The 26,089-nt window shown below is 34.6% G+C and overlaps 2 protein-coding genes across 4 annotated transcripts in view; one reads left to right on the top strand and one right to left on the bottom strand.

Annotated features, from left to right (window-relative positions):
- LOC142351242 (uncharacterized) overlaps nt 1–8,255 on the top strand; it is a 34,024-nt gene extending 25,769 nt beyond the window's left edge. For all 3 annotated transcript variants that reach the window (XM_075403387.1, XM_075403386.1, XM_075403388.1), the window contains 2 exons: nt 7,060–7,133; nt 7,646–8,255. In XM_075403387.1, the coding sequence (XP_075259502.1) occupies nt 7,060–7,133; nt 7,646–7,719 (148 nt within the window). In that variant the 3' untranslated portion in view covers nt 7,720–8,255. The remainder of the gene's footprint in view (nt 1–7,059; nt 7,134–7,645) is intronic.
- Nucleotides 8,256–10,170: 1,915 nt separating this feature from the next.
- LOC142350895 (histone acetyltransferase KAT5-like) lies at nt 10,171–25,402 on the bottom strand. The gene is made up of 8 exons (XM_075402898.1): nt 24,919–25,402; nt 19,366–19,735; nt 18,972–19,150; nt 17,978–18,141; nt 17,311–17,577; nt 16,411–16,537; nt 15,897–16,115; nt 10,171–11,261 (listed from the first exon to the last, which is right to left on the bottom strand). Exons 1-8 carry the CDS (start codon nt 25,055–25,057, stop codon nt 10,996–10,998), a joined length of 1,731 nt encoding a protein of 576 aa, XP_075259013.1. The 5' UTR covers nt 25,058–25,402; the 3' UTR covers nt 10,171–10,995.
- Between the last annotated feature and the right edge of the window lie 687 nt (nt 25,403–26,089).

Raw genomic sequence — 26,089 nt, 5'->3', positions numbered from 1 at the left:
ACATAATGTTCCGACCCCGCTCTTCCCCATTCTTGGTTAACTGGCTACCAAATGAGAGGGAAAGTGATAGAAAACGTTCAAAAACATATATATCGTTCAACAAACCACTAATAGAATAAAAATTCCAACTTAGAGGGCCAATGAAACTTGCTCTTAATAGGACTACTAAAAAAATAGTAAAAAAAAAACAAAAATAAAACATTAATTATGACCAAAACTTGATGTCTATATTTAAAAAAAGGAAAATAAAAACTAAACTCGAATCTGATAAAACCTAAACAAAAAAAATGGCCTATATTTCATCAGAAAAGATATGGGACATGTCCTCAATGCGACTAGGTAACAGGTCGACAAAAAAGAGCAAAAACGGACCAAATTCAAAAAGTTTTCTTTTTTGAAAACAGTTAATTTCAAAGGGATTATTATCATTCGATATTAGCTTAAATCACTAAAGTGATCATTTATATCCCCATAGGAAGCAATTGAGACCTGTCAAGATCCAGTGTACGTCATACGACTACAAAAAATATTCATTAGTAAAATTTTTGCAAAGCCAATGGGATCTATTATTACTGTTATAATTTAAAAGGAAAGAAAAATACTATAAAATGTAAAACAAAAAATATCAAAGACCAAAAAAAATCGAAATCTCGTAGTAACAACGCAAAGAAACAAACGGTTGACACCATAACAGTTATAAAGTTTAAAATATAGCTCACTGGAAACTCAAAGCCCAAACAAGTAATAATAGACACCATGTTTCAACTAAAAAGATGGAATAACTTGCAGCAGCTACTGAAGCCAACTCCGACTGTTACTAATGAGACAAATCACAAGACTAAAAAATAACAACAAACACAGACAGAAGCTAATACTTCAGAAACAATTCTACGACGCCACGTTGTTGAAGTCAATATAATTATGAGATGTTATCTGCAAGAACTGTAAAGCAAAATTTGCTTCTCATCTGAACATCAACGAGTCTTCCTTGTAAAAAGACTATGTAGAAATTACAACCAAAGAAACACAAAAATGAACAAAACCAAAAACTCAAAAATTGGTGAAGTTTAGTGGTCGAAATCATCGATCAAAACAAATAACCGATAGAGAAGTTAAAAACTGCGTCAACAAAAACAGTTCACCCTTCTTACTAGATGACAAAATGAGAATAAAAAGGGTCAGCAGAAAAAATCATTCATGTTTTATTTATGAAATTTGATGGAAAGTCATCGAAACAGTTTGCTTTAAACGGAAATCTTTAAAAAAGTTCAATTATACGTTTTTGGGAAGCAATCTAGACCTACCATTATCAGTCACTTCCCCGTACACCAACAACAAGAAAAGGTTAGCACAGGAAAAAATGAAAAAAATACACTAAATCTTTCGAGAGAACAGCATCTCAGAACATAAAAACGTACAGAATTAAATAAAAACATCAACATAATCGGTTGCATCTTTTTTAACATTAAAAAATTTTCCAACTATGCTTGCATTCCTTCAATTGAAATTTCCAATAGCTTTATAATCAACTAGTTAGAGACATTAATTGATAATTCTCAAGAAATGGGTTTTGAACTGTCCTTACTTAGATTACGCCAGAATTTGAGAGAAAGAAAATTAGTAGCAAAGTTCAAAAACATCATCGTCATATTCTTAAAACAAATTTATTCAAAGTCATAAGAGACCTTAGACAACTGAAAATATTGTCTAGGTGCAATTTAACCTCATAAGGAGGCCAATTGGATCTTTGGTTGGAGAGGGTAAGTCCTTGACTACAAAAAGTACAACAAATGAAAGCAAAACATAAGACTTCCGTAAAATTTTGCAAAAAAACATTTGGGCAAAGCCAAAAAAATTGAAATTAACTTTGAAACCATACTATTGGTTCATTGGGTACTACTTATTTGTAATGAGTGTTTGTCAATAATTAAGCCCTGATGTGAAATTCTAATCAGAAGTAAAATTAAAAAACTGTAAACCCGGAAATATTTCCAAAAATAGGACGCTTCCCAATAAAAGCTAGAAATTTTTGTTTAACTGTAGGATCCATGAGATCAATATGAACCTTAATATATCTGCATTTCTAAAAAAAACAATTACTTGTTCAAATGGTTGCGATATGTATCAAGTTTAAAACAAAATTTTACATTATATCTAAAAAAATCATTTTGTATAATTATTGGGTTTAGATTTGCGAAAATCTGGCAAAATTATATTTACAGAACACTCTTAATTCAAGCGGGAGAATAACTAGCTCTTTCTTTGAGCTTAAGAAGAATATTATGGAATTTTTTGGTGTCTACTTCAAGCAAAATTAAATAAAATGAGCTAAAAAGGAACTTTGGTCCCGGTTTTGAGGAAAACAGTCTAAATTTTGAAAAATTTGCAAAACTGTTTCAAAACAATTCGCATTGCACAATATTCAGCAACACTCCTCTGTCTTTAAAGATGAAACCATTATCACTTCTCATAGCAATTTTTGAAAACTTTACCAAAATGACGAAAATTGGGACAAAAAACACGGAAAATTCGAACAAATGTAACGTAATTAGGCTGAATATTAACAAAACCTAAAATCCCGATAAATCATGTAAGAATCGAAATTCAAAAAAGATCTTTTAATTTCCATATTCAGCGCCGAACGGGAGTTTTAATGATACCAAAAAACTCTCTACAATGATTGTATTGATTGGCCAAAAATGACTGAACAAATTAGACACATTTGAGTATATAGTTTCTTCCTTCACAAAAGTGGGCCCGAAAAAAATAATAACCCTAATGAACAATTCTTCTTCCTATGTAAAAAGTTTATTTCCAAAAAAAACAATTTTTGAAATTAACACTGAACTCGAGCTAGGAGTACTTTAACTCTCCACAATACAAGAGTATTATTTTTTGGGCGCACCCTTGCTGGTCAATCTTTGGTCTTTTAATACTCAAATTTGAGCGAGCGCCATATTTTCGTTTATATTGGGACAAGCACCACAACTCTTTTACAAAACAAATTTAAGATTTCGTTATTAGGCAAGCATGACTTTTGCAGAGAAAAGCAAACATAAGCACATTTGCAAGCATCATATAGCAGCATTGGGGTCTATTCTGTTCTCTCCCCCCCTTATTTTTAACGCCCCCCAGATACAAATTATATGTGTTTATATAGCAAGTTACTATGTAAATAAAAAGCATTTGCGCCTGGGGAAGTAAAAAAATAAATAAGCCCACTAAGGTAGGGGGGCGCTGGGATGGGGATCCAAAACATAATAGATCCGAGCATTGCATAGCTACAATGAACCATGAGAAATTATTTTATAGATTGTGCAAGTCTTGATGAAAATCTCTTTCAATCAATTAATTTACAACTCATTTTATAGTTTCTAAAAATCTATTTTTCAAAATATTGTACGATATCGAAGCTACAAGCTTCATGAAAATCAGTTAATTTTGTTACCGCATTATTGCGACTATTAGTGTATTTGCTGAATTTTAAGCACAAAAAATTATACTGTTCGATTACTTCATTAAGAAGAAGTGTCTCAAATGATTTTGCAAACTAGATTGACTGAATGGGCCGATGATATTTTATTAACCAGATTTCCCCGTTTTTTAGAATAGACATGAAAAAAAAGAAATACGCCAGCGAAATTACAAATATTTGAATCTCTACAGTTAACTTTGCAATTTAATTTCAGTTGAATTGAACTGATTTTAATCCGCTGGTCAAACTGGGTTCAATTCATCTGACCTTTAAATTGCAAAGCAAACTGTGGAGATTCAATTATTTGTCAATTTTACTTGATTAATTCCTTTTCAATACCTCTACAATTATCCAAAAAATCAAATGCAATTTGATGGTCATTTTCTGTTACTGCTCTAGAAAATATTTCTTCTTTACTTTCAAGTAAGACAAAGCTTTTCGAGGCAATTTTCACCCTGAGATTTTTCTTTTTTTTTCAGAAAAACCTAATTATGCAACTGCAAATATCTATCCAGCAATTTTGCAGGTTATTTGAAACAATTTGAATATCATAACAAAAGCAATTTATATGCAAATTTATTTTTCCAGAAGACTCTTAATTCCAGTGGGAGAACAACTAGCTCTCGTGAGCTTTAAAAAAAAATTGTAATTTTTCGGTGTCTGCTTTAAGGAAGAATATTTAAAATGGTCTAAAAAGGAACATTGGTCCCGGTTTTGAGGAAAACAGTCTAACTTTTGAACAACTAGCAAAAACTATGTCAAAACAATTCACATCGCACAATTCAGCAACACTCCTCTGTCTTTAAAGATTAAACCATTATCACTTCTCATAACAATTTTAAAAAACTTTACCAAATGACAAAAATTGGGATAAAAACACGCAAAAATTCGAACAAAAGTAACGTAATTAGGCTGATTATTAACAAAACCTAAAATCCCGATAAATCATGTAGAAATCGAAATTCAAAAAACATCTTTTAATTTCCATATTCAGCGCCGAACGGGAGTTTTAATGATAACAAAAAACTCTCTACAATGATTGTATTGATTGGCCAAAAATGACTGAACAAATTAGACACATGTGAGTATATAGTTTCTGCTTTCACAAAAGTGGCTCCGAACAAAAATCATAACTTTAATGAGCAATTCTTCTTTTTATATAAAATTTTTATTTTCAAAAAATCGTTTTTGAAATTAACACTGAAGACGAGCTAGGGGTACTTTAACAATCCAAAATACAAAGAGTGTCATTTTTTTGGACACACACTAGCTGGTCAATCTTTTGTCTTTTAATACTCAAACTTGAGCGTGCGCCATATTTTTGTTTACTATGGGACAAGCATCGATATTTTTTTACAGATTAAGTTAAGATTTCGTTATTAGGCAAACATGACTTTTGCAGAGAAACGCAAACATAAGCACATTTGCAAGCAACGTATAGCAGCATAGGGATCTATTCTGCTCTTTCCCCACAGTGTTTTTAACGCCCCCCGTTACAAATTATATGTTGTTATATAGCACGTTACTATGTAAATAAACAGCACGTGCGCTTGGGGACGTAAAAATTATACAATGAAGTATAAAAAATTAATTTATAAATTGGGCAAGTCTTAATGACACTCTCTTTCAATACAGTAATTTCCGACTAATTGAATAGTTTTTAAAAAACTATTTTTTAAAATTTTGTACGATATTGGATCTACAAGATTTATCAAAATCGGTGAATATGTCTACCGCATTATCGCGACTATTAGTGGTTTTGCTAACTTTTAAGCACTTAAATTTAAGCTATTCGATTACTTTATTAAAAAGGAATGCCTCAATTGATTTTGCAAACAATAGAGTGACTGAAGGGGCCAATCATTTTTATTTAACTAGATTTCCCCGTTTTTTGGTATAGACATGAAAAAAAATACGCAAGTAAAATTGACAAATAATGTCAGATGGCAAACAATTTAATGTCAGATGAATTCAACTTATTTTGACCGCTGGTCAAACTGTGTTCAATTCATCTGACTTTAAATTGCAAAGTAAACTGTAGAGATTCAATTATGTGTCAAATTTACTTGGGTCATTCCTTTTCAATCACTTTACAATTATCCAAAAAATCAAATGCAATTTGATGGTCATTTTCTGTTAATGCTCTAGAAAAAATTTGTTCTTTACTTTCAAGTAAGACAAAGCTTCTCGAGGCAATTTTCACCCTGAGATTTTTCTAATTTTTCAGAAAAACCTAATTAGGCAGCTGCAAATATCTATCAAGCAATTTGTTTTCGTCTTGACTAAAATCAATTGTGGTTTCAATTTTCCATCAAATATTTTTTGAAGAGAATTCCACTGTTCTTTGCTTGTTGCCAGATCATTGAAAAAACTGACTGTAAAATTCATTGACAGCTCACTTTAATTTGCTGTAGACAGTTTTGTTGCCCTTTTTAAAATAAGAACATTTGCTCCATTTCGTCTTCATCCAAGGAATAATTACCATTCTATTTTTTTAAGATTGCGTTTTTTTTATCTTTTGTCTGATAGGTTATTAGACAGTTTATTTTTCGTGTGATCAAATTGCAATTTTTGCAGGTTTTGTGAAACAATTTTAATATCATAATAAATCAATTTGTATACAAGCAGCGTCTTAGGACTAATGAAATAGTTTTCAGTCTTGAATGCAGACTTCCAAGCAAAAATTGCTTTTGTCAAACTTATCTGTCTCGGGAACAAATTTTTTGTTTATCTGCGATACACAGGTTTGTTTTTTCATTGCTTTATGAGGAACTTTTTTGTTGCATGCAAAACTATCCAAATGTAGTTTCTCTATCACAAAGAAATTTATTTTTCAATCCGAGAATTTTTTTATGACTAAAACGTTTTTCATTCAATTATACATTCATTTGGGCTATTCATGAAAAGGTTATTTATGTCATTGCGTTGTGTAGCAGAAATTTATTTTCGCACCTACATTTTAACGTCAACCTCTTTGCCAACTCACTTTGCTGATTATCCTAATTTTTAATAAATGTTTTTTGGACTTTCTGTAATCGTTTTTTTTCCATGTTGCTATATTTCTATGAGAAAACCTTAGTATTTTGTTGAAATTGGAAGAAAAATTTGCAACACTCAAACTTGCGTTTTTTTACTTTTGCCTTTAGGAAAATTTGGATTCAAACATTCTTATATTCATTTGCTTTCTTCAAAAAACCAAATTGTTTCATACATGTTAGTTACTACTAGACCTGAATTTAAATTAATATCACCACTTGAGAGAAATCGCTCTTGCCGTCTAAAATACATATTTGAAGAATGAAGTATTTTGGCAAATGTAACTGAAAATCATTCAAAAAATTATATTTTTGGTTATGTGGAGTTTCTATTGAGAATTTTTTAAATCAGAAATGCTCATCAAAACGGAAAATTTAAAACTTTTTTAATTCGACGTACTCATCTTTGGCAATGATTGCCTTCGCCCGTTTAGAAACCTCACTTTAATTTGCTGGGCTGCAAGCAAACGTAAAAGTAGAAACAGATCTGAATTGAAATAGCAATTTTGTGAGACCAAGTACCGACTTTTGTTTTTGTTTCCGTTGCAGCTACCACATCCGTGCCAAACAGGGTAACATGTACTGGTGGGAGGACCCGGACTACAAACACATCACTATTAGCCGTAAATAACTGATTCCTTTACTACTAAAATCGTAACTTAAAAAAACTGGATCTTTTCCGTTTGTGCCCCCAACCCCGGAATATTATTTGCACCCCACAATGGCTCGTGCTTTGTAACTCGGAGATGTGCGTAACGTACTGGAAGGTGGGCTAATAATGCACAAACGAAAAAGATCAAAACATTTTTTTGGATCTCGTCGTTTTTATGCAAAACAGAAGTGGGTGCATATTATTTGCAACTCCAAGGCACACCATCGGTATTAACTCATCATGATTTACTAGGCAATGTCAGATAATTTATAACGGGTTGTGTGAGGGTTTGACGGGTCAATACCAGTAAACCTTTGAATTTACTTAAATGGTGGCTCATTTTCCACAACTGGATCAATTACAAGCTAGCGATGTTTACAAATGAGTATCCAGAAAAAAGTTGATATAAATGCAGCAAAAAATAGATCATGAATGAAGCTTTGAATGAAAACGCATTCGATTATGTCATAAATGTCTTTTCAGCTCACGCCAAATTTGGAACCCCCTTCGGTGCATACAAGACCTTCTTTGGACTCGGATTCTCTCCTCTAAAATGAAATCAGAGACCGACATCAGCACACAATATCTGGATTTGGAATATTAAAAAAATTTTGGATCTTTTTAACGTTTGTGTGCATATTAAGAAGCTCCATCTAGCTCACTGTGTGAATATTACTTGCATAAATCACGGGGGCGTTGGGGGGTCAACAAAAAGATGTCTGAAATCTTAAATTAGATATCAACATTTATCTTCGATCGGTCATAAAACCGGGTTGAGGTTTCTTTGATTTCATACAAGGAATCATTTATGACCTACTATGATTACACAGAAAAAAACTAGTAGGTTTTAATTTGCGTATGATCCTTGTATGACTACCAAGAAATCATACATAACCTAGTACGAAATCAAAGAATGTTGTATGATCGGTGACCCGGGAAAGTTGAATTAAAAGTAGAGCGAGCGATTAAACAGTTAATAGTTTAAGTAATATTCCGATTTCCATTCAAAACAGCTTCTTTATTGAGGTGCTTCCCATTATAGAAAAGGATTAATTTGAATCATGCAGCATAACTAATAAACTTTCAATGAATGCCTGCAGTTACGATTAGAAGCAAGTAGTCTCGAATATCACCGACTAAGGAAGCGTTAAAACAAGTTACTCTGTAATGCTTGTCTTTTTTCAGTATAATAATTGCAAAGTGTCGGTACCTCGCTCGCGAAAGCGCGAGGAAGCTTAGCATAAGAACTGAATCAGAAAAGAAAAATCGGATCTTCTATGTCACCCCCAGCTTTGAGGGCGTATAACTTTTGAGCCCACCAGGCGCATGTGCTAATTTTGACATACTGACTTGTTATATAGCGACACACAATTTGTAAGTAGGTGCTAAAGATACTGGGGGACAGAATAGTACACATAGACGCCAGATTGCCGAAAAATAGCCGCCGTTGACGCGCCTGAACAACAGGATTGAAACAGAAGAAAAAAGATAAATTGACCAATTTTTTTCTATTTTATCAGTGTCAAATGTGTTCTAATTCGTCGTGGAGTTTCAGTTGGATTCTAAGACTATACTTAATTCAGCTTCTAAACTGAAAGCTAATAAGCTTAATACCAATGTCAGCTAGTAAACACTCTAATGAACATTGATAACCTAATTCTCAATGACTAAATGACCGGGCTTTATCGGTTTATCCCGTCTCTTTTCATTTTGTTCTTTTGACCTTGACTGTATTCACTATCTTGCGCAATTCATTGAATGAATGGATTAAAAAACCATTCAGTTGAAACAGTGAGTGAGGGAAGTCAGACGTGAAAGTCGTAACTTAAGTGAAACGAAAAACGTGATCAAAAGGTAAAGCGAATTAACAAAAGGAGAGCGCCTAAATAATAGCCGTTGAGAGGCTGACGGCGGCTATTAACCATGTCACATTTTAGACTTAGGAGTCTTGTGAAAGTGATATTAATTGATCTCAAAGTTTGTGGCAATTATATTAGTCCTATGGTCTTTATTATGCGATTTTAAGCTAGGTTATTTTTTTTTGTCTGGCCATTTTAACTTTTCCTCCAAAATGGGACAAATAAATAAAACCTCTCAGGAATTAAGTGGCTCAGCAGCTCTCAGCATTACGGTTTGATAGTCTCAAAGTATGTGATTCGCCGAACCTGTTTCGAGAAGACAATTTTATGGTGTGAAGGGTGGTTCTTTATTTTGAAAATTTGACCCTCCTCAGTCACCTCCTCCCACGAGAACAAAAAGTTGAAAATTGTCAAAAATATCTTTTTTGGTTTTTTCTCTAAAAGACTTCTTTTTACTCAGATAGAAATTTAATAATCCAAGGAAAAATTGTTCGCCATCAAATGAGATGCTGATTGTACTAGAAATTGAGTACATATTGATATATTGCCAACAATTATGCGGAAACTTTGAGTTGATTTTTTATACTGAAAAAATAATCAACTCTTTTGAACTCTTGAAATAGACTGTTTCTGAAAGATAATGATTTTCCAATATCTGCAAACTGAAGTCACGCGTTTGAAAGTACTATTATTTGTATGAAAGAGAACAAATGAAGTTGACAACACTATTTTTAAACTGATTGTTTTTGTCCGTTGAGTATACACCGAAGAAAACTAACCCTCAGATTTTCAGAATTAAAACCAGCCATCTTTTCGCAGCTGCATTCCTCCTTATCTATTGATAATTCAAATGCGTGCTAAAAACGATTTGTGTCAATTTTAATTTGAAATTTAGCCTTGAAAGTTAAGCACAAGACATAAGGAAGAGCAAAACAATTAATATGTACAATGGGAAATTATAATTCGCAACAATCGCACAACAAACTATATTAGCAAGCTAATTGAACAAATTTGTTGTTTCACCACTCGCAGCGCTGAATTGGTATTAATTTTTCAATCCCGTGTTTAAAAAACATCAGTTCTCATTAGTTCAATCAACCACTTTCAATTTTCACAAGATGTGTATCAAAAATCGTATCTAAAACCTAAAAAACTGAGACCGGTGAAGAAACAAACTTGAGAAAGAAAACCACTCTGGTGGTTATTTTTGAATAAATCTGAAATGATCAATTTAACAACCTGTTCAATATGTTTGACTTCCCTAAAATCAGTTCGCTAAAATATCGCTTGAAAGTTTTCACTCCTTTCTCGTTGTAAGGTACATTGATTGTTGAAAAGATTGTTAAAAGATCGGTACTTTACTGGAACGTGAAACACTTTTTCTTCACTAAAACTGTTTCAATCTCTCCCTCCGTCCTCTACCATAACTTTTCCTATCCTCAATGCAATATCAATGGTATAAGCATCGAGAGCGTACACAGTACAGTACGGGCATAATTAATAGAACTGGAAAATTTTTCATTTTTATTCATATCATATATATCAAGCCCATCGTCCTTTCAAAATTCCGATTCATCCATACAAGAGATTAGAAAAAAATGCGCTCTCTAAATACACAATAGAAGCGAATCGTCGCATCGCCAACTGAAAATTGTAAATACCATTGAAGATTTGAGAGACTTCGGATGGAGAATGATTCTGTTTTTTTTTTCTATGCAGAGTGAAACGAAACTTGAAGCACGAAACTTATGAATATCTTGATGACATTATCGGTAAGAAAGTCTAGTGGTGCACAACTTTGTAGGATCTTTTCACGTGTTCAAAATGTTCTTACGACATGTCAATTTTATCATGAAACCTTAGCTGAAAAAACTCGTGCCAAGGCATCGTGATTGTCTGCGGCCATAAAAATAAGATCTTACATGTCTCGGTAAGATGCATCAAGTTTCATTTCGCTGGTTGTTTTCTTGTTTATCACCATTTACCCCTTCGACTCCAGTCTTTGGGGGACCAAAGCAAAGACTTTGGATCAATTCTTATTTTTCGTTTTTCCATATTCTTTCGATGTTGTGCAATTATGCCTTCATTAAGTACAATGACGTGTTGGTTTTTATAGTACTGAAGCAAGCTGTGGTACTGAAGAGTGGATAGAACGTCTTCTTTCCTGATGGCAGTGGCATCGCTGATTTGGGAGATTGTCACTCCTGGGAAGGATTCCCAATTGACGTCACTCGATCCACCTGAAATTGGGAATCTGTTCTTTTTTGATCCTGCGAACAAAGTTCAATATTTGAATTCGTGTACGTTTCTGCATAGCCGTTTTTTTTTTAGTTCACTCAAGACTAGATCACTGGAAAATTTAGCGTTTAAAATCAAGAACCATGTATATCAATTTATTTTAAATTCAAAGCTGCATAAAATTTTATGCTGTAACGCAAGATGAATATTATGACGTAGAATCGTCTTGGCCTAACCAGTCTAGCACTTTATCTACACACCACGAAATTGGATAATATCCGCTAGATAGACCGCTTAGCACTGAAATCTTGCAAATTAATTGTTAACAGAAAGAACATTCGATTATCGTGGGACAAATTGCTCTCAAACGACTAGGTGTGGCTCGTAGTCGCTAGCTCAAGATTAGGTGTCTACAAAGGCGGCATACATTTTTTTCACTGGGAATGGTAAAAAGGCGGCATACATTTTTAGGGGGGCTGGAGTGGAGTGCGGGTGAAGTAGAGTCGAGGCAGCGCTCTAAAAGAATGCGTCAACAATTCAATGCTCTCCGAGTTTATCAGTTTATCTCATTTCTCACGACGAAAAGTTGCATAAAGACCAAATGGAACGATTGCTACAATTATTGTTTGAGAAAATAAAATTTCAACAAAACAAAGTGTTTTTACTTTTCCCGAAAAAATATATTTGCTCCCGACAAGACAAACAGACAAATACAATACTTTCCCTACAAAAGGAAGCATTCCTTACAAAATAACAACCATTGATTCCCATAAGCCCAAATGGGATTGAAAAGATAAATTGTTGCGCAGAATTTTTTTAAACTTTATTTTGTTTTGAAAAGATTTAAAGCAAAATGTTGAGCTCAGGTGAAGTGAAACATCTTAATTCAATTAACTAAAAAAATAGGGCCCGCTATAAGAGAGCTGAGAAGGTGAGGGCAGTTATTAAGATAGCTACAGGAATAAAAAAAGTATAAAAGATGATTTTAAACAAAGATCTGACTTATTTATAAGGTGATTTAGGACGACACCTGTGCATTGATCGCTTGCCATAGAGGCAGAGTATGAAACAACCTAAAAGCGCGAAGCTAAGTTTTCTCCTGATTTATGTTATCACCTAACAATATAAATCCTTTTCTCTCGCTGATTCTTGTTGCCATCCTCTGTACTGCTTTTGAAGCTCCCGTGCAGGAGAAGATCAAGGGACAGAAGTGGCCTTCTTGACTTCAATTACTTTGTTCAAACTTGTTGTTCCGACCCTCTTGAGGGGGGAGGAACTATATACTCAAATGGGTTTTTTTTTGTTCCCTGAATTTTCGCCGCTCGATATATTCATAGTAGAGAGTTGAGACTGGTATCATTAGAAAGCTCGTCCAGCGTAGAATATGGAATTAAAAAGATTTTTTTAATTTTCGTTTTCTACAGGGAGTTATCGAGGTTTAAACTTCTGAGAAAAGAAGAGTGAATTCACGTTGTTTTTATTCACATTTTCCGTAATTTTTGCCTAAATTTTCGTCAATTTTGCTAAAATTTGTTATAATTTTTAAGAATAGTGTCGTTGATTTTATTTTTGAAGACGAACAAGCATTGTTTATTGTTTTGATTTAATTTTTTTGGTCAAAAATCTGGATAAAAATTTCAAAATTTAGCCTTTTTCATCAAAAACAGCACGAAATAAGCTACTTTAGTCCACTTTGATTAAATTTGCCGACAGTACACCCCCCAAACAAAACTCTTACAATCTTTGTAGACTCAGAGGGGGGCTATTTCTACTTCAGAGTACGCTGAGAGTGCACTGTAGTTAAAACTTTGCCGTTTTTTGCTAACTTTAATCGTTGATTATCAAAAATGCAGAATTTATTTTGAGTTTTCAACTAACAAATTATCTATATCTACAACATTCGAAATATCAATTGTTCCTAACGGACAATAAGTAATAGCAGGGCTAGTTTTGGACCATTCTTGGACTATTACAATCCAAAAAAACGAGTTGTAATCAGTCGGTCTTTTTTTTTAAAAAAAAAAAGACTTTTTTTTAATAATAAAGAACAGAACATATCAAATCAAAGCTCAGGAGTGATATGTCCAACCGATTCGCTTGCTAATCAACTCCATGCTGATGCATTTAGTTTTTTAATTGAAAGTTTATGGTCGTTTCTTTTTTTAAAAATAATTGACTTTTCAATAAATAATGGCTTAATTAACTTTTCCTGTATTTTTTTCTTAATTTGTTCAACTTCCAGCTTAGTGTCAGCCAAGAAAGACTGCTTCTTCTTTCTACTGATTTAACATTTATTCTCGGTTGCAGTTTTAAGCCTGAAGTTATTGTTTTCTGGCTTTGATACTACAAGATTTCAGATTTTTGTTTGTTTTGATATTTGCCAGTTTTTCACGTTTTCTAAGTTGTCACATTATCACATTATTGACAGTTCTCATGTCACCTCTTAGCATTCAGAATAAGGCAAAATTGAACATCCTGAAATCCTGAAAGATATACATCATCGTTTTAACGGCCTCGACGCCTCTTTCTTGAAAAAATCAATTGAACTTTTTAAATTTATACTTTTATACTGTCATTTATACTTTGTCGTTTCGGTCGTATTTCCTGTATAGTGATAGCAATCATTGGCTTTTCATGAAAGAATAGAAGAACCGATATTCTGATATTAGTAGATAGCTGATGGCTTTCATGACCTTGAAAACAACCGTTTTCCAAAATTAAAAAAAAAAAAATTTAACTTCGCAATTTTGTTCATTTTATGTTTCTTTTTGTTACCTAATCTCGTTAGTTAATTACAGGTCAAATATGACAATATTGGTGTCAAGGGAATAAGAGGGATTGGTGTCCCAAAATCTTTTTTTTTAAGAATTTGTTATGACCTTACTGGCTTCGACACCGGTTTTTCACAAAAAAAAAGTAAATTAATTTGATTTTTGTCATATTTGACGTTCTTTTTGTAGATGCAAGAAATATTCTGGATAATTATAGGTCTCGAGGGCTTCTTTTTCATGAATAAACGACCCTATTTAAATAGCTCTTTTTGTAATTAATGCCTTTCATGACATTGAATGTAATTTTGTTTCGAAAAAAAAATTAAAAGTATTACATACTTTAGCACTTCGCTTTTTTGTCAACTTGTTACCTAGTCTTACTAATGAATGGCCACGTACTACATTATAGCTGTTTGAAGACGGCGCTATCAAATATATTTTGAGTGCCAAAAGTTGGCTTGACGGTTTTGACAGCGTTTTCTGGCAAGTTTCAATTGAAATTTTGTTTGTTCTTTGTTGTTCTTTTTAGCCGCTTTAAAAAATGAATAAGGACAGGTCCTAATGCCCTTCTATAGAAGCAGTGGTAATCGTAAATTTTTGGTAATATTAATTGATTCCTAATGGTATTTATTACCTTGAAGTTAACTGTTTCAAAAAAAAGTTAATTTTTTTACTTTACTGTTTTTGTTCTTTTTTGTATAATTGTTACCAAACCTTTTTATGGACTGGTCGCATATGTTTTCTGGTGATTTATAAGTTATTTTTGTTTAGTTTTATGTTTATCTGACGGTATGTTGACTTTGTTATTAATTTTAGTTTTTAAGAGGGACATAAATTTTTTGATGTAATTAGTGTTTGTTGTTGTTGTTGTTTGATTTTGCTGTTCGTCTTGACTCGCTTTCTTAATATTGACATATTACAGCAATCTAATGCATCAATTTTTACTCCACTGCGTTATTTGCTTTGGAGGCTATCTTATCGTTCATACATAATTTTTTGAAAAAGACTTGGGCTTTTTTGGGATTCGCAAAAAATAATTTTTGGGTTTTTCTATCTGTTCCTCATTTGGTAGACAATTATGCCAAAATTGTGGATGGGCGGGGTCGGAACCTTATGTGCCATCGCACATTACCGAGCCGCCTTGTTTTCTTAATTTTTTGATGGTCTCGTGATATTTATAAGAATCCGTCATGTTCTTAGGTCAACCCATAGCAAACGAATTAAACACTTTTACACGAAAAATTTTTTACCGAAGCGTGAACCATACAACCCAATTGCTTTGATATCTAATCGGCATTTAAAATTGCAATTTTCGTCAATTTTGATAGCTTTGCTGAGCAAGTTTGCCTTAAATACGAACTGAGGCCCAAAATGAGCTAAAATGAAACTAGCCTAGAGATGATTTCACGCAAATATTGCAAAATCAGAACAGTCGGAAACAGGAAACGAAATTTTGATTCACGAACTAAACAACAGAAGAGCACAAAAACTATCCCATCAGCTGTCTCATTGGAGCTTTATCTCTTCGTATAGAGATATACTTTCTTGCCCTATTCTAGTCACGTGAGCAGTCAAACTCATGACTCACGGAACTTTCGAGGTTACAGCCGGACATGCGATCAATGAATACAGTTGCATGACTTGTAGTCCAATTCAATGACTCCGAAAAACTCATTTTATTGCACTCAATGATAGGAACAATTATTTCTGATGATCAGGAGCTCTAAAGTCTGATTATACTATTAACAGCAGCACTGAAAACTTTTAGAATTAATAATATTTACCATTTTATCATTTTGATGCAGCTTTTGAAGCAGAAGTGTGAAAAATTTTTTATTCAGCTGCAATGTGAAAAATACTACCTACCTGTTGAGCCATTAGAGCCCGACCCATTGGGCAGATGAGAGTTGGATCCCGGGTGAGTAGCACCATTAGAGTTAGAAGAGTGATGATTGGATGAGGAGGAAGAGGGGGTGGAAGAGAAGGTGTGGGCTCTGAGAGGGATGATGTGTTCCAGGATAGCTGAGGTCCAGTAGCTTCTGTAAGAGAGCAGACCCAGGTCCGAGAGAGGTTTCTCCGGGGTTCCTGAAATCAAACCAAATATTTCAATCAGGGCCAAAAAGTTACGAATATTAAACTAAAATCATGCTCGAAATTCTAGACTGACGTTCGCTCAGCAACTAACAATGATGTGTCGTTATGTTCATGTATATCAAGATAATTGTGCCGATTGAAATACTTCTTTTCCATATCTGACAGTTTTATAACTCTATACTTTTAAAAGAGGGGAAAAATTATTCAGTTCGATTTAAATTATCTGTTTAAAAGGCGATACTATTAACAGTGCTTAATGAGTTGATGTAAGTGCTCTGGGACATACCTGTTTTGCCCTCTTTGATAGAGAGTAAGTAGCTGAATTCGATTAGCAGTTTGCCATATCCAGATCTCTGGTACGGCGGAAGTGTCAAGATACACGCCACGTTGAAGTCCTCCGAGCTCTCCTTTTCCTAACATAACAAACGGACAGATTAACAAATCCATAATTGTTCAGGCTGATCAGGAACAACTTTTTTGGGGTGGGGGGGGACGGGGTCCATCCAAATATGAAGCTTATTGACATAAAAGTGAAAACTTGCTCCAAATAACGATAGCCATATTGGCCTGGCTGGCTTAACATACGAAAATACAAATAATCCTATCAGTAAATACCCAACTCCTATCACCGCAATTTCACAAATGAAGACAACATGGTTCGAAATTATTTAGCGTCCGATTACTACAGCAATAAAAATCGAGCGAAAAAAAAAGAAAGCATAACCGACTAACGTCGGAAGAATTGCTCTCGAACGACTAGTGGGAGCTCTAATCAATTGCAACTTGCTTCAGTCGGGGTGGGGATCCTAAATGGGACTAAGAAGTTCAATAGTGTGCTTCAAATAACCACATCAGAGGTTAACATATACCACTATAAAGATTTCAAGCGAAAAAACGACACCAATTTCGGCGCACTTATCATTTGACTTTTAAATTGCCGCAATTTGAGATCAGCTGCTTGCAATTGCGATTGAGAGAGAATTTTAGATCACGCAAAACGGGTTAAAAAAGTCAGGGGCATAAAAGTCACTAATTAAACACAGCACCAGCACGCTCCCACTTTTTGCATAATGAGAGTACAAGACCGGTCGTAAGAAACCGAACCATTGGCTCTGTAAAGGTATTGGATTCTAACAGTTCTAAGGTAAAGATGGTAGCATATAAAGATCAACAGAAAGTTACTGACCTTAGAGTAGTATCCGACAGTATGAAATCCATAACTATCGCATTCCGTCATGATATAGAAGAGAAACGGATCCGTGTCGTAATATAGAGTCTTATGGTCCAGAAACAACTTGGCCAAGAGACACAGGTTCTGGCAGTAGGGTTTGTTCTTGCGACCGTCTATTTCGAACACTGAGATGTTGTTCTTCCTGTAGATCTCGGCTCCCGGAGGGTGGAACAACGTGCATTTTTCTCTGTGTCGCTTCAGACATGTCTGACTTCTCATGTACTAAAACAGGAATTGATATTACGGAATCATACTGTGATAAAAAATTTAACCCATGTCATAGAAGGTTGGAACAATTCGAGAATGCGTGATCTAAATCAGAAGCTTAAGAATTTGAAAAAGGTTTACAGAATAAATGAAAATTTTGGGTCAATAAAGCCAGAATTAAAAACAAAACGTTTATTAAATTTGAAATTTTAGGATGCCGATAGCTCAGAAATATCTATCGCAAGTTTCACTCGGAAAACAAAACATTACGTTCAGTAAGTCAAGCTAATTGAAAGTTTTATCATTAATGGTTTTCGCAGTAACAATATACACTGGAGTGTCCACACTTTTAGATTTAACTTCAGGGAAAATTTTTTTCACAGTGCAAAAGGACGGAGAAGTGCCTGCTCCTTACCTTGAGACAGAACTCGCACAGGAACACACATGGAAGTGACGTGAGTTCCTGTGGATATGGTGAGAAATACCATGGTTTGATTCTGTATCTCCCCAATTCCACCATCCGGATATTCTTCATACGAGTGACCACATCCTCCCCTGACTTGTCCACAACCATGCTCCCTGCAACCAAGTCTTGAAATTACAAATTACACTATCCCGGCGCGCCATTAGAGTAACTAATAGACGATTCGAATCACATTACGATAAACTCGAAATAAATTGCTACCTCGTTCACGTCTTAACAAGGTTAAACATACCCGGCAGATTGCCGGAAAATAGCCGCCGTTGATTCCAATAAGCATGACTGGGATTGAAATAACAGAAGATATTGAAAAAAAAAGATATTTTACAAAAACATTTTTTTAAGTCCGATTTATTTTGATAGCATTTCGTAGTTGAACATACTTCTGTTTCTTAGAGAGAGGCTACAGGGGCTACTATCAATAACAATAAGCATTAGAGAGAGGTAACTAATACTTATAGGACCGACGTTCAAATAGCGGGCATCTAAAATTGGGCTTTATGGGTTTATCCCGTTTCTATTTCTGACTTCAATTTTTTATACTGACTGTTCATTTTGAATTGCTTTGCTGAGCAACTGATGTTCAAAATCACTTTTAGCAGAATGAGAGAAGAGAGAAACTAGCCTAGAGAAGTCAAAAAGATTTCACGCAAAATGTTGAAAAGGCGGCAAAATGAGGTAAAGCGAAACATTTTTTTATTCGACGAAGTAAAAAAAAAAAAATAGGAGCGCTATAATAGCCGGCTGAGAAGATGAGGGCGGCTATTAAAAACTATACTCATTAAGTCCTTTTACATAGCTTTAAATTCATTTTTCTCCTATTGCCATCCTTTAAACTCATTTTCATTTTCCCTGGCATAATTCATACCTCTGAATTTTGAATACATCGTTTTATCATTTCTTGTCACCGCAACATGTTGACAATTACCTGATGTTCTAGGTGCCTTCATAACGGGTGGATTCGGAGTAGGCACTCTGGACTCTGGTTTGGACTCGCTAGTTGTCACTTTCACCTCCTCAACTTCCATATCCTCCAACTCATGCTCAGTCGTTGCATGTTCAGTGGGTGCCAACTCGCTCGAAGAACTCTTCCTTTTTCTTTGCGACCTGCAACAACCAACATTGTGAAGTCAAAACCCAGATCTTCTATTCTGCCCCAATTAGTATATAACTTATACACAGCTAATACCACGTTACTGATACTGTAATTGAAACCATGATAAATATGTAAGATATATAGGAAAACAACAGATCTGTTTAGTTTATTTTTCTGTTCGGCCACTTCCATTCTAAAATTAGCAAAATTAACCAAATTGACAAACCCTGCACTTGAATTTCGTTTGAAGTTTGGCACACTGCTGACTTTCTTTATTGTAGAAGCGGTTGAAGTTACGTTTTCAGCCGGTAAAAACACGGCAGATGACGGAGTCGGAGGAGCTGATGCCTCTGGCGACCCGGGTCGCGACGTGACGACAAGCAAAGTATCCGAGTTGACACTCGTAGTGTTACCTGAGGACCTGTGGTGTCCGGAGCTTGCAGATCCATGGCCTGATTTCTTGTTAGATTTAGTTGCAGGTGGGGGTTTAAGTTGAGCAAAATTGATTCTGTTGGGTTCTACCCATTCGTCCAGACGGCGGTTGAACTCGATCCAATGGACGTAGTACAAAAGGGAGTCTCGTTGCTCACCTTGACCTAAAACCATCAAGAAGGCTGACATAATTTTCTGTCATGCGCACAAAAATCCACATGCGTCATACCACAGCATTGGGTGCATCTCGGAAACTTTTGCCTTCGTTAGAAAATATTTTCAGCTTGGCATCCGTCAACTTTACGTCAACTTTTTGGCATCCGGAAGTTTCGAAAAATGGAAAAAATTTTAAATCAAGCGCTCAAAAAATTTACTTCTTTTATAACATTTAATATCTATGGTTAAAAGTTTTCATAGATGAAAATGTGATGCTCATCACTACATTTGGTTTTGGTTCGAATTTTTGCAACATTTTTGAAACGTTTTCCAAAGTGATTTCTAGGACAGTCATCCAGTATAAAACAAAACAAATTTATAGAAGATTGACTTTATTGAGCATTTTGTTCCATCCCAGTTTTCGAAATCAATAACCAATCTGGCATGCTTCGAATACGTGCAAACTTTTTTCTTTAAAAACCAAAAGCAGATTTCAAATTTGTGGGTTTCAAGAGAAGTGCAATTTGTAATTTATCATTGCTAAATCTATCAATATAGCTATCAGATTGCCAGAAAATAGCTCCAACAGCTTCGTAGGCCTGCAGACTCAAATATGATAAAAAGGCCGAAGACAAGAAATTTCAATTTTTAAATCGCTGAGATGTAATATTTAAATTCAGGAGAGATTATATAACTTATGTATTGTTCCTATTAGCAGCTCTCGAACAACATGAAGTTATAGTGACATACACTCAATGGACTTCATCTCCTTCATTTAAAAGAAGCAAAAGTCAGTTTCAAGGCAAGGAAAGCAGTATTTGACAGTGAGAAAAGCCACCAAAAACATGTGACGCGAATTAACAAAAAAGTGGCTTTACTAAGAGAGAAAAATGACGTCATTCACGCAGTTCAGTGATATTGCATAAACAAAAAACAATTTGAAGTTAGCTAGACGACAGATAGTCATAACAAAAATCTTAACGACGAAATAAAACCGAAGAGAAGGCCAATACAAGTTCGATAGAGTAGCTATTAAAAATGAAAGCAGAAAAAAAATTAAACGACCACAATGTCAAAGATATAATGAAAATAAAAAGCAAAAAGAAAAAAACGCAAATATAAATAATGTCTGCTTATACATTGAAGAAATACAAGCACAGCTTTGTAGTTGAAATAGGAAATTTCTAACAATTTCTGAGAACAATGATTCTAAATATTTGTACAATTTATTGCGCCAAAAAAGCTCCACGACAACTACGTTAGAACATTTCCTGGCTTTTTAAGCCAATTTTGATATCAAAAATTTCAACGTTTCAGTTTCTTAGCACTCAAAATCTTCGAGACAAATACCATAATATCTAACACAGCCATTAGTAATTAGCGCAAACATAAAAACCCGGTTGAAAATCGCAAAAATATATATAATTGACACTGTAAAAACATATCCGAATAAAAAACTTTCTCCATGGTAATACAAAAAATTTTCAGAAACTGAGCTAGTTATTTCTTAAAATAGCTAGGCCTCATTGAGAGACAACTAATAATAAGGTCACACGAAAAATTAGTTGACTCAGAAAAGCCTCATGTTAACAACGTTTAATTTTTTAGATCTAACAAGAAAAAGATCTTACTCTGGAAGGCACGCCTATCAAATAGCGCAAACACGATTACGCAGAACGAAATCTCAAAAATATTAAATCCAAAAACAAAATAGATGCGGTAGAAACATATCCGAGATCGCGCAGTAATGAACAAAAATGTTTCCGGGGTGATCAAAAAGTTATGGGGAAAATGGTCTGATTAAACTTTTCTTGAATAGCTACGCTTAATTGAGAGAAAGCTGTTATCGAGATTCTGCAAGTCAGACAAATTAATAAATAACTTATGTTTAATTGATTAAAATTGTCGGTAACGATTTCAAAATGTTGACAATATCAACAATTGGCGTCTGAAAAAATTGACAATACTTCAGATTTACTTCAAAGCCAGGCAAAACGGAAGCTAAACTTATCACAAATTTTACTTGACAATCTGCTGTTTAGGTTATCGGAAAACAAGTTATCAATCTTCAAAATAAATGGGCCACACTACATTAAAAAAAATTGAAAACCCAATATAGTAGTAAATAAGATTGTTTCTCTGGATTTGATCTCTCCCTTTGATAGTCTATTCCGAAAAAAAGTTTTAGTGAATCTTCGAAATTCGATCGTTGATGAGTTTATAGTTTTTAGCCGCTTACATCAAATATAATAAAATGTTCATTGGATAGGTCTTAAGTGATATCATTCTCGGTTCTCAAAATGACACAACCGACAAACGTCGAAAGAAAGGCTCTCGAACGACTACTGGGAGCTCAAATCTATTACAGCCTGCTTCAGTCAAATGAGGGGGATAGTGAATAAGGTCACTAACTATGACTGCAAATGACTGCTAACATATCACTATAAACACTAATGAAATTTAAGCGAAAAAAGTGACGCCAATTTTGGCACACTCTTCATTTGACGCTTAGTAGTGATCTGCCGCCACTTGAGTTTAGCTGCTGACACTTGTGAATGAAAGATAAATTTAGATCACGCAAAACGAATAAGTCAAAAGCGTAAAAGTCACTCGAAAAATCAAAATTTTGCACATGAAGACCAACACCTTTACAATAATTGCTTCATTCGAGAGCAATTACGGCAGAAATATGGCAAAAAGGCAGTCAAAAGTTAAGTGACTAAAAATTGCAGAAAACGAGCCTAGTTTGTCTCATCAACTCTAGTTTTCAAAAAGAAATTCTGAAAAGTTTTCATCTATCTGAATTTTAGACGCAGAGATATTTAAATTAAGGTTATATGTTAGCCCCATACGCCTTCAAAAAGGTCAAAATTTAAGCTAAAAATTGTTAGTAGCATAAAGCCATACTAATTTTAAAATTTTAAACCAAATTTATTTAACTTATTTCCACCAGTTTTGCCGAGTTGCCAAATACGCAATTGAAGAAAACAATGCTAGGTTAAAAATTAACGCAAAAACTTAAATATAGGTAACAAGGCGAATCGTGATAATGTGCACAGCACATTATGTTCCGACCCCCCCCCCCCCCCCAACCACTTCGAACGCCCTCCACGCATACATGATTGTGTGTGTGTGTGTGTGTGTGTGTGTGTGTGTTTGGGTATGTGTGTGTTTTTGTGTATGTATGTTTTTTTTTGGGGGGGATGATATTTAGTACTTTGGGGACACCGACTTTTTTCCCAACAATATAACTTCTGTTGACTTCTATAGATTGAGATGAGCAAAAAATTCTTTGTCGCTGCAATTTTTGACTCGGCGCGAAATCATCAGCAGCAAAACAACTCTGCCAAAAATCACAACTTTTTTGATGATTTGAACGCACGTTTGATTTCTGCAAACACAATACAATTTACTCCCATTTTAATTATCACCATCAGAATGAGGTCAAAGCTATTATTGCAACCATCAGTTTTGGAACCAATCTATCCCCCCCCCCCCCAGCAAAGTGGGTATGTAACTTTGGGTCTTTCCCAATATAGCCCCCACCAGCTTAGTTGTCAGATAACCTATAGCCCCCATCATGGTAATTATACCATAATGGGGGCTAAAATTTCATGGGGGGTCTATAATGGGAACGACCCGTAACTTTTACGCCACCCCACGCCTACATGCTAATGTTTTGCACAGTAATACTCTGCATCACAACACATGAATTGTAAAACGTAGTAATAAGAAACAAGGTACGGAGGGCGGGGGAAATAGATCCCATAATTCTCCCCCCATATCTAAAAGATAGACCGACACATTTTTTTATAAATTTTTAGTTGAAACAGGCTCAATAATGGGGTCTTACCCATTATAACCCCCCCCCCCAGTTTAGTGGTTATATAACTTATAACCCCCAGTCATGGTAAATATACCATAATGGGGAGCTATAATTGCAGGGGGTTATAATGTGAAAGACCATTTATTGAATAGGTTTCAACTACATATGAACTAAAGTTGTGCAGATCTATATTTCGGTCTTTCCCATTATATCCCCCATGAAATTTTAGCCCCCATTATTGTATAATTACTATGACTGGGGGGGGGCTATAGGTTATCTGACCACTAAGTTGAGGTGGGGGGGGGTCCTATAATTGGAAGACCCCTGTTTTTTAGACAAGGGGAAAAAATTATGGGATCTGTTCTGCTCCGCCGCCCCCTATCTTTTTTTCATTACTACCATTTACAATTCAAGAGTCCTGATGCAGCGTATCACTGTGCAAAACAACAGCACGTAGGCGTGGGGCGGCGTAAAAATAGATACCCACTTTGGTGGGGGATAGACTAGATCCAAATCTGCTAGTTCTTGAAATTTAAATTTAGAAAGGTTTTGTCAATCTGATTTGGTGTTTTCGAACTTTATTGTTCAAAAACCCCAAATCAGGGTGACATAACTTTTTTAAATTTAACTTTCTAAAGCCTTTTAATAATTTTTTAATAACCTTAACTGGCAAAAACCAAAAATTTTGTTTTTGCCTTTTCCAGACAGAAATTAGAAATTTTTGAATCTATTCTGTTTCGAAGGTTTTACGAAATTGGTATCATTCTACCCTAGGCGCAGTGAATATTTTTACACGGTAATTTGCTATCCAAAAACCGAAAATCTAAAACCAACATCAGAAATACACTTTGACACCACGAAAATGTCAATATGATAACTAAAAAAATATATTACCTGATCAGGGATTTTTCAAAAAAAACTTATATAATCTATTTCAAAGGGCTTTTCAATGATATGACACATGCTTTTATCGGAAAAGTGAAAAAAAACTGTAAAAGTGAACAAAAACGCCAGAATGATCACAAAATTTTGGAGCTCGATAACTCCCTGTAAAAAATGAATTTCGAAAAAATCTTTTTAATTCTATAATCTACGCTGGACGGGCTTTTTAATGATACCACTCATAAGTTTCTACGATGAATATATCGATCGGCGAAAATTCACTGAACAAAAAAAAAACCCATTTGAGTATATAGTTCCTCCCCCCCATATGATGGGGTCGGAACAATAATACTATCGTTCTCTACAGACTAATGAACTCTTTCTAAACGCTGATTATTAGCTACACAAGGCAAGAACTGAATTCTTCTCTAGGCTCACCCCCCCCCCCCATTTCAAAGAAAACATTGTCGTCCAGATACTCACCTACAGCCACAATGTTACCCGAGACATTGGCTGGCTTTGTCTGAATAATCTCCGCTATTGGCCAATCAGAGTCATTATTATGAACTGTCTTCACAGGTGCACGCCATCCAACCAAGTTCAGCACTGCCTGTGTCGTCATTGCAACAACTACAACTCAATGAGGACGTTGCTGTTGTTGATGACGTAACAAAACACAATGACGTAATCGGTTTGAATGACGTGATTGGATTTGTCGACGTGACAGTTGACGGTGAAAGAATGTCAAGACAATGCAGCAACATTAATCTGTAAACATTCTCAGTCAAAAAGCAGCAGTTTGGACTTCAACTTGGGGAGCTTCAACTTGGGAAAATTCGAGAGTTTAGATTGATTTCGTTACAATTAAATTTTCTAAGACACGTGTGCATAAGATATAATAACTCAATATCGGAAGTTATAGTTTAGTTGCGCTTCAATTAAAATTTTGAGTTTTATGTATTTACTATTATTTATCAGTATCTTACCAAACTTAGTAGATAGTAAATGGTATATCTTTTGCAAAGCATGGTGCGCAAAAGCTTTTAAACGCAAACAATTAGACTAAGCTAATTTAGAAATGGTAATTAAGAAAATGCGTTTAGATAAGATAATTTGTTAAAAAAGCAACAGAGTAGCAACGCGATTAGACAAACTAATTCGCAAGTCTTTTATATCGAAAGAAATTAGTCGAATAGTTAAATCTTGAACATAATGGCATAAAGCAAAATTAAGTTTGCTTAAGAGACCACAGCCCACTGAATACAAAAATACTAATTTAGACGGACAAATAAATTGCCCACAAACTTGGGCTTGCAATGTTTAGAATACAAAATTTCGACGTTGAAGAGCTATTTCAGAAAAAGGTATTACAATTACTTGTATTCATGTTTTGAAGCTAATTCACGAAAAATTGGTGAACTAAATTGGTTCATTTTGAAAAACAACGAAAATGACAAGAATTGCTAGACAAACAAAAGTACTAACACGGATTGCTTAACACGCAAAATTTAATTGTACTAAGCGATTTAGGCTTATCAGGAAATCGAGCAAAATTTTACATGAAAATGTATATCAAATTTTACTGTAATATTGGGGAAAGCTTTGTCCAAGAGCTCAATACTTCTAGCTGGCTAACAGACTATTTTTTTCCAAC

The sequence above is a fragment of the Convolutriloba macropyga genome, chromosome 12, assembly GCF_964194025.1.
Source record: "Convolutriloba macropyga chromosome 12, txConMacr16.3, whole genome shotgun sequence".
NCBI classification, from domain to species: domain Eukaryota; kingdom Metazoa; phylum Xenacoelomorpha; order Acoela; family Convolutidae; genus Convolutriloba; species Convolutriloba macropyga.
This window is presented reverse-complemented; position numbering and strand designations above follow the sequence as displayed.

Excerpts from the sequence above, each read along its gene's own strand:
- LOC142350895 (XM_075402898.1), bottom strand. The coding sequence starts at position 25,057 with ATGACGACACAGGCAGTGCTGAACTTGGTTGGATGGCGTGCACCTGTG. Across the intron at positions 18,142-18,971 it reads GAAGGCACCTAGAACATCAG|GGAGCATGGTTGTGGACAAG; the intron begins GTAATTGTCAAC and ends ACTTGGTTGCAG. Across the intron at positions 16,116-16,410 it reads TATCAAAGAGGGCAAAACAG|GAACCCCGGAGAAACCTCTC; the intron begins GTATGTCCCAGA and ends GTTTGATTTCAG.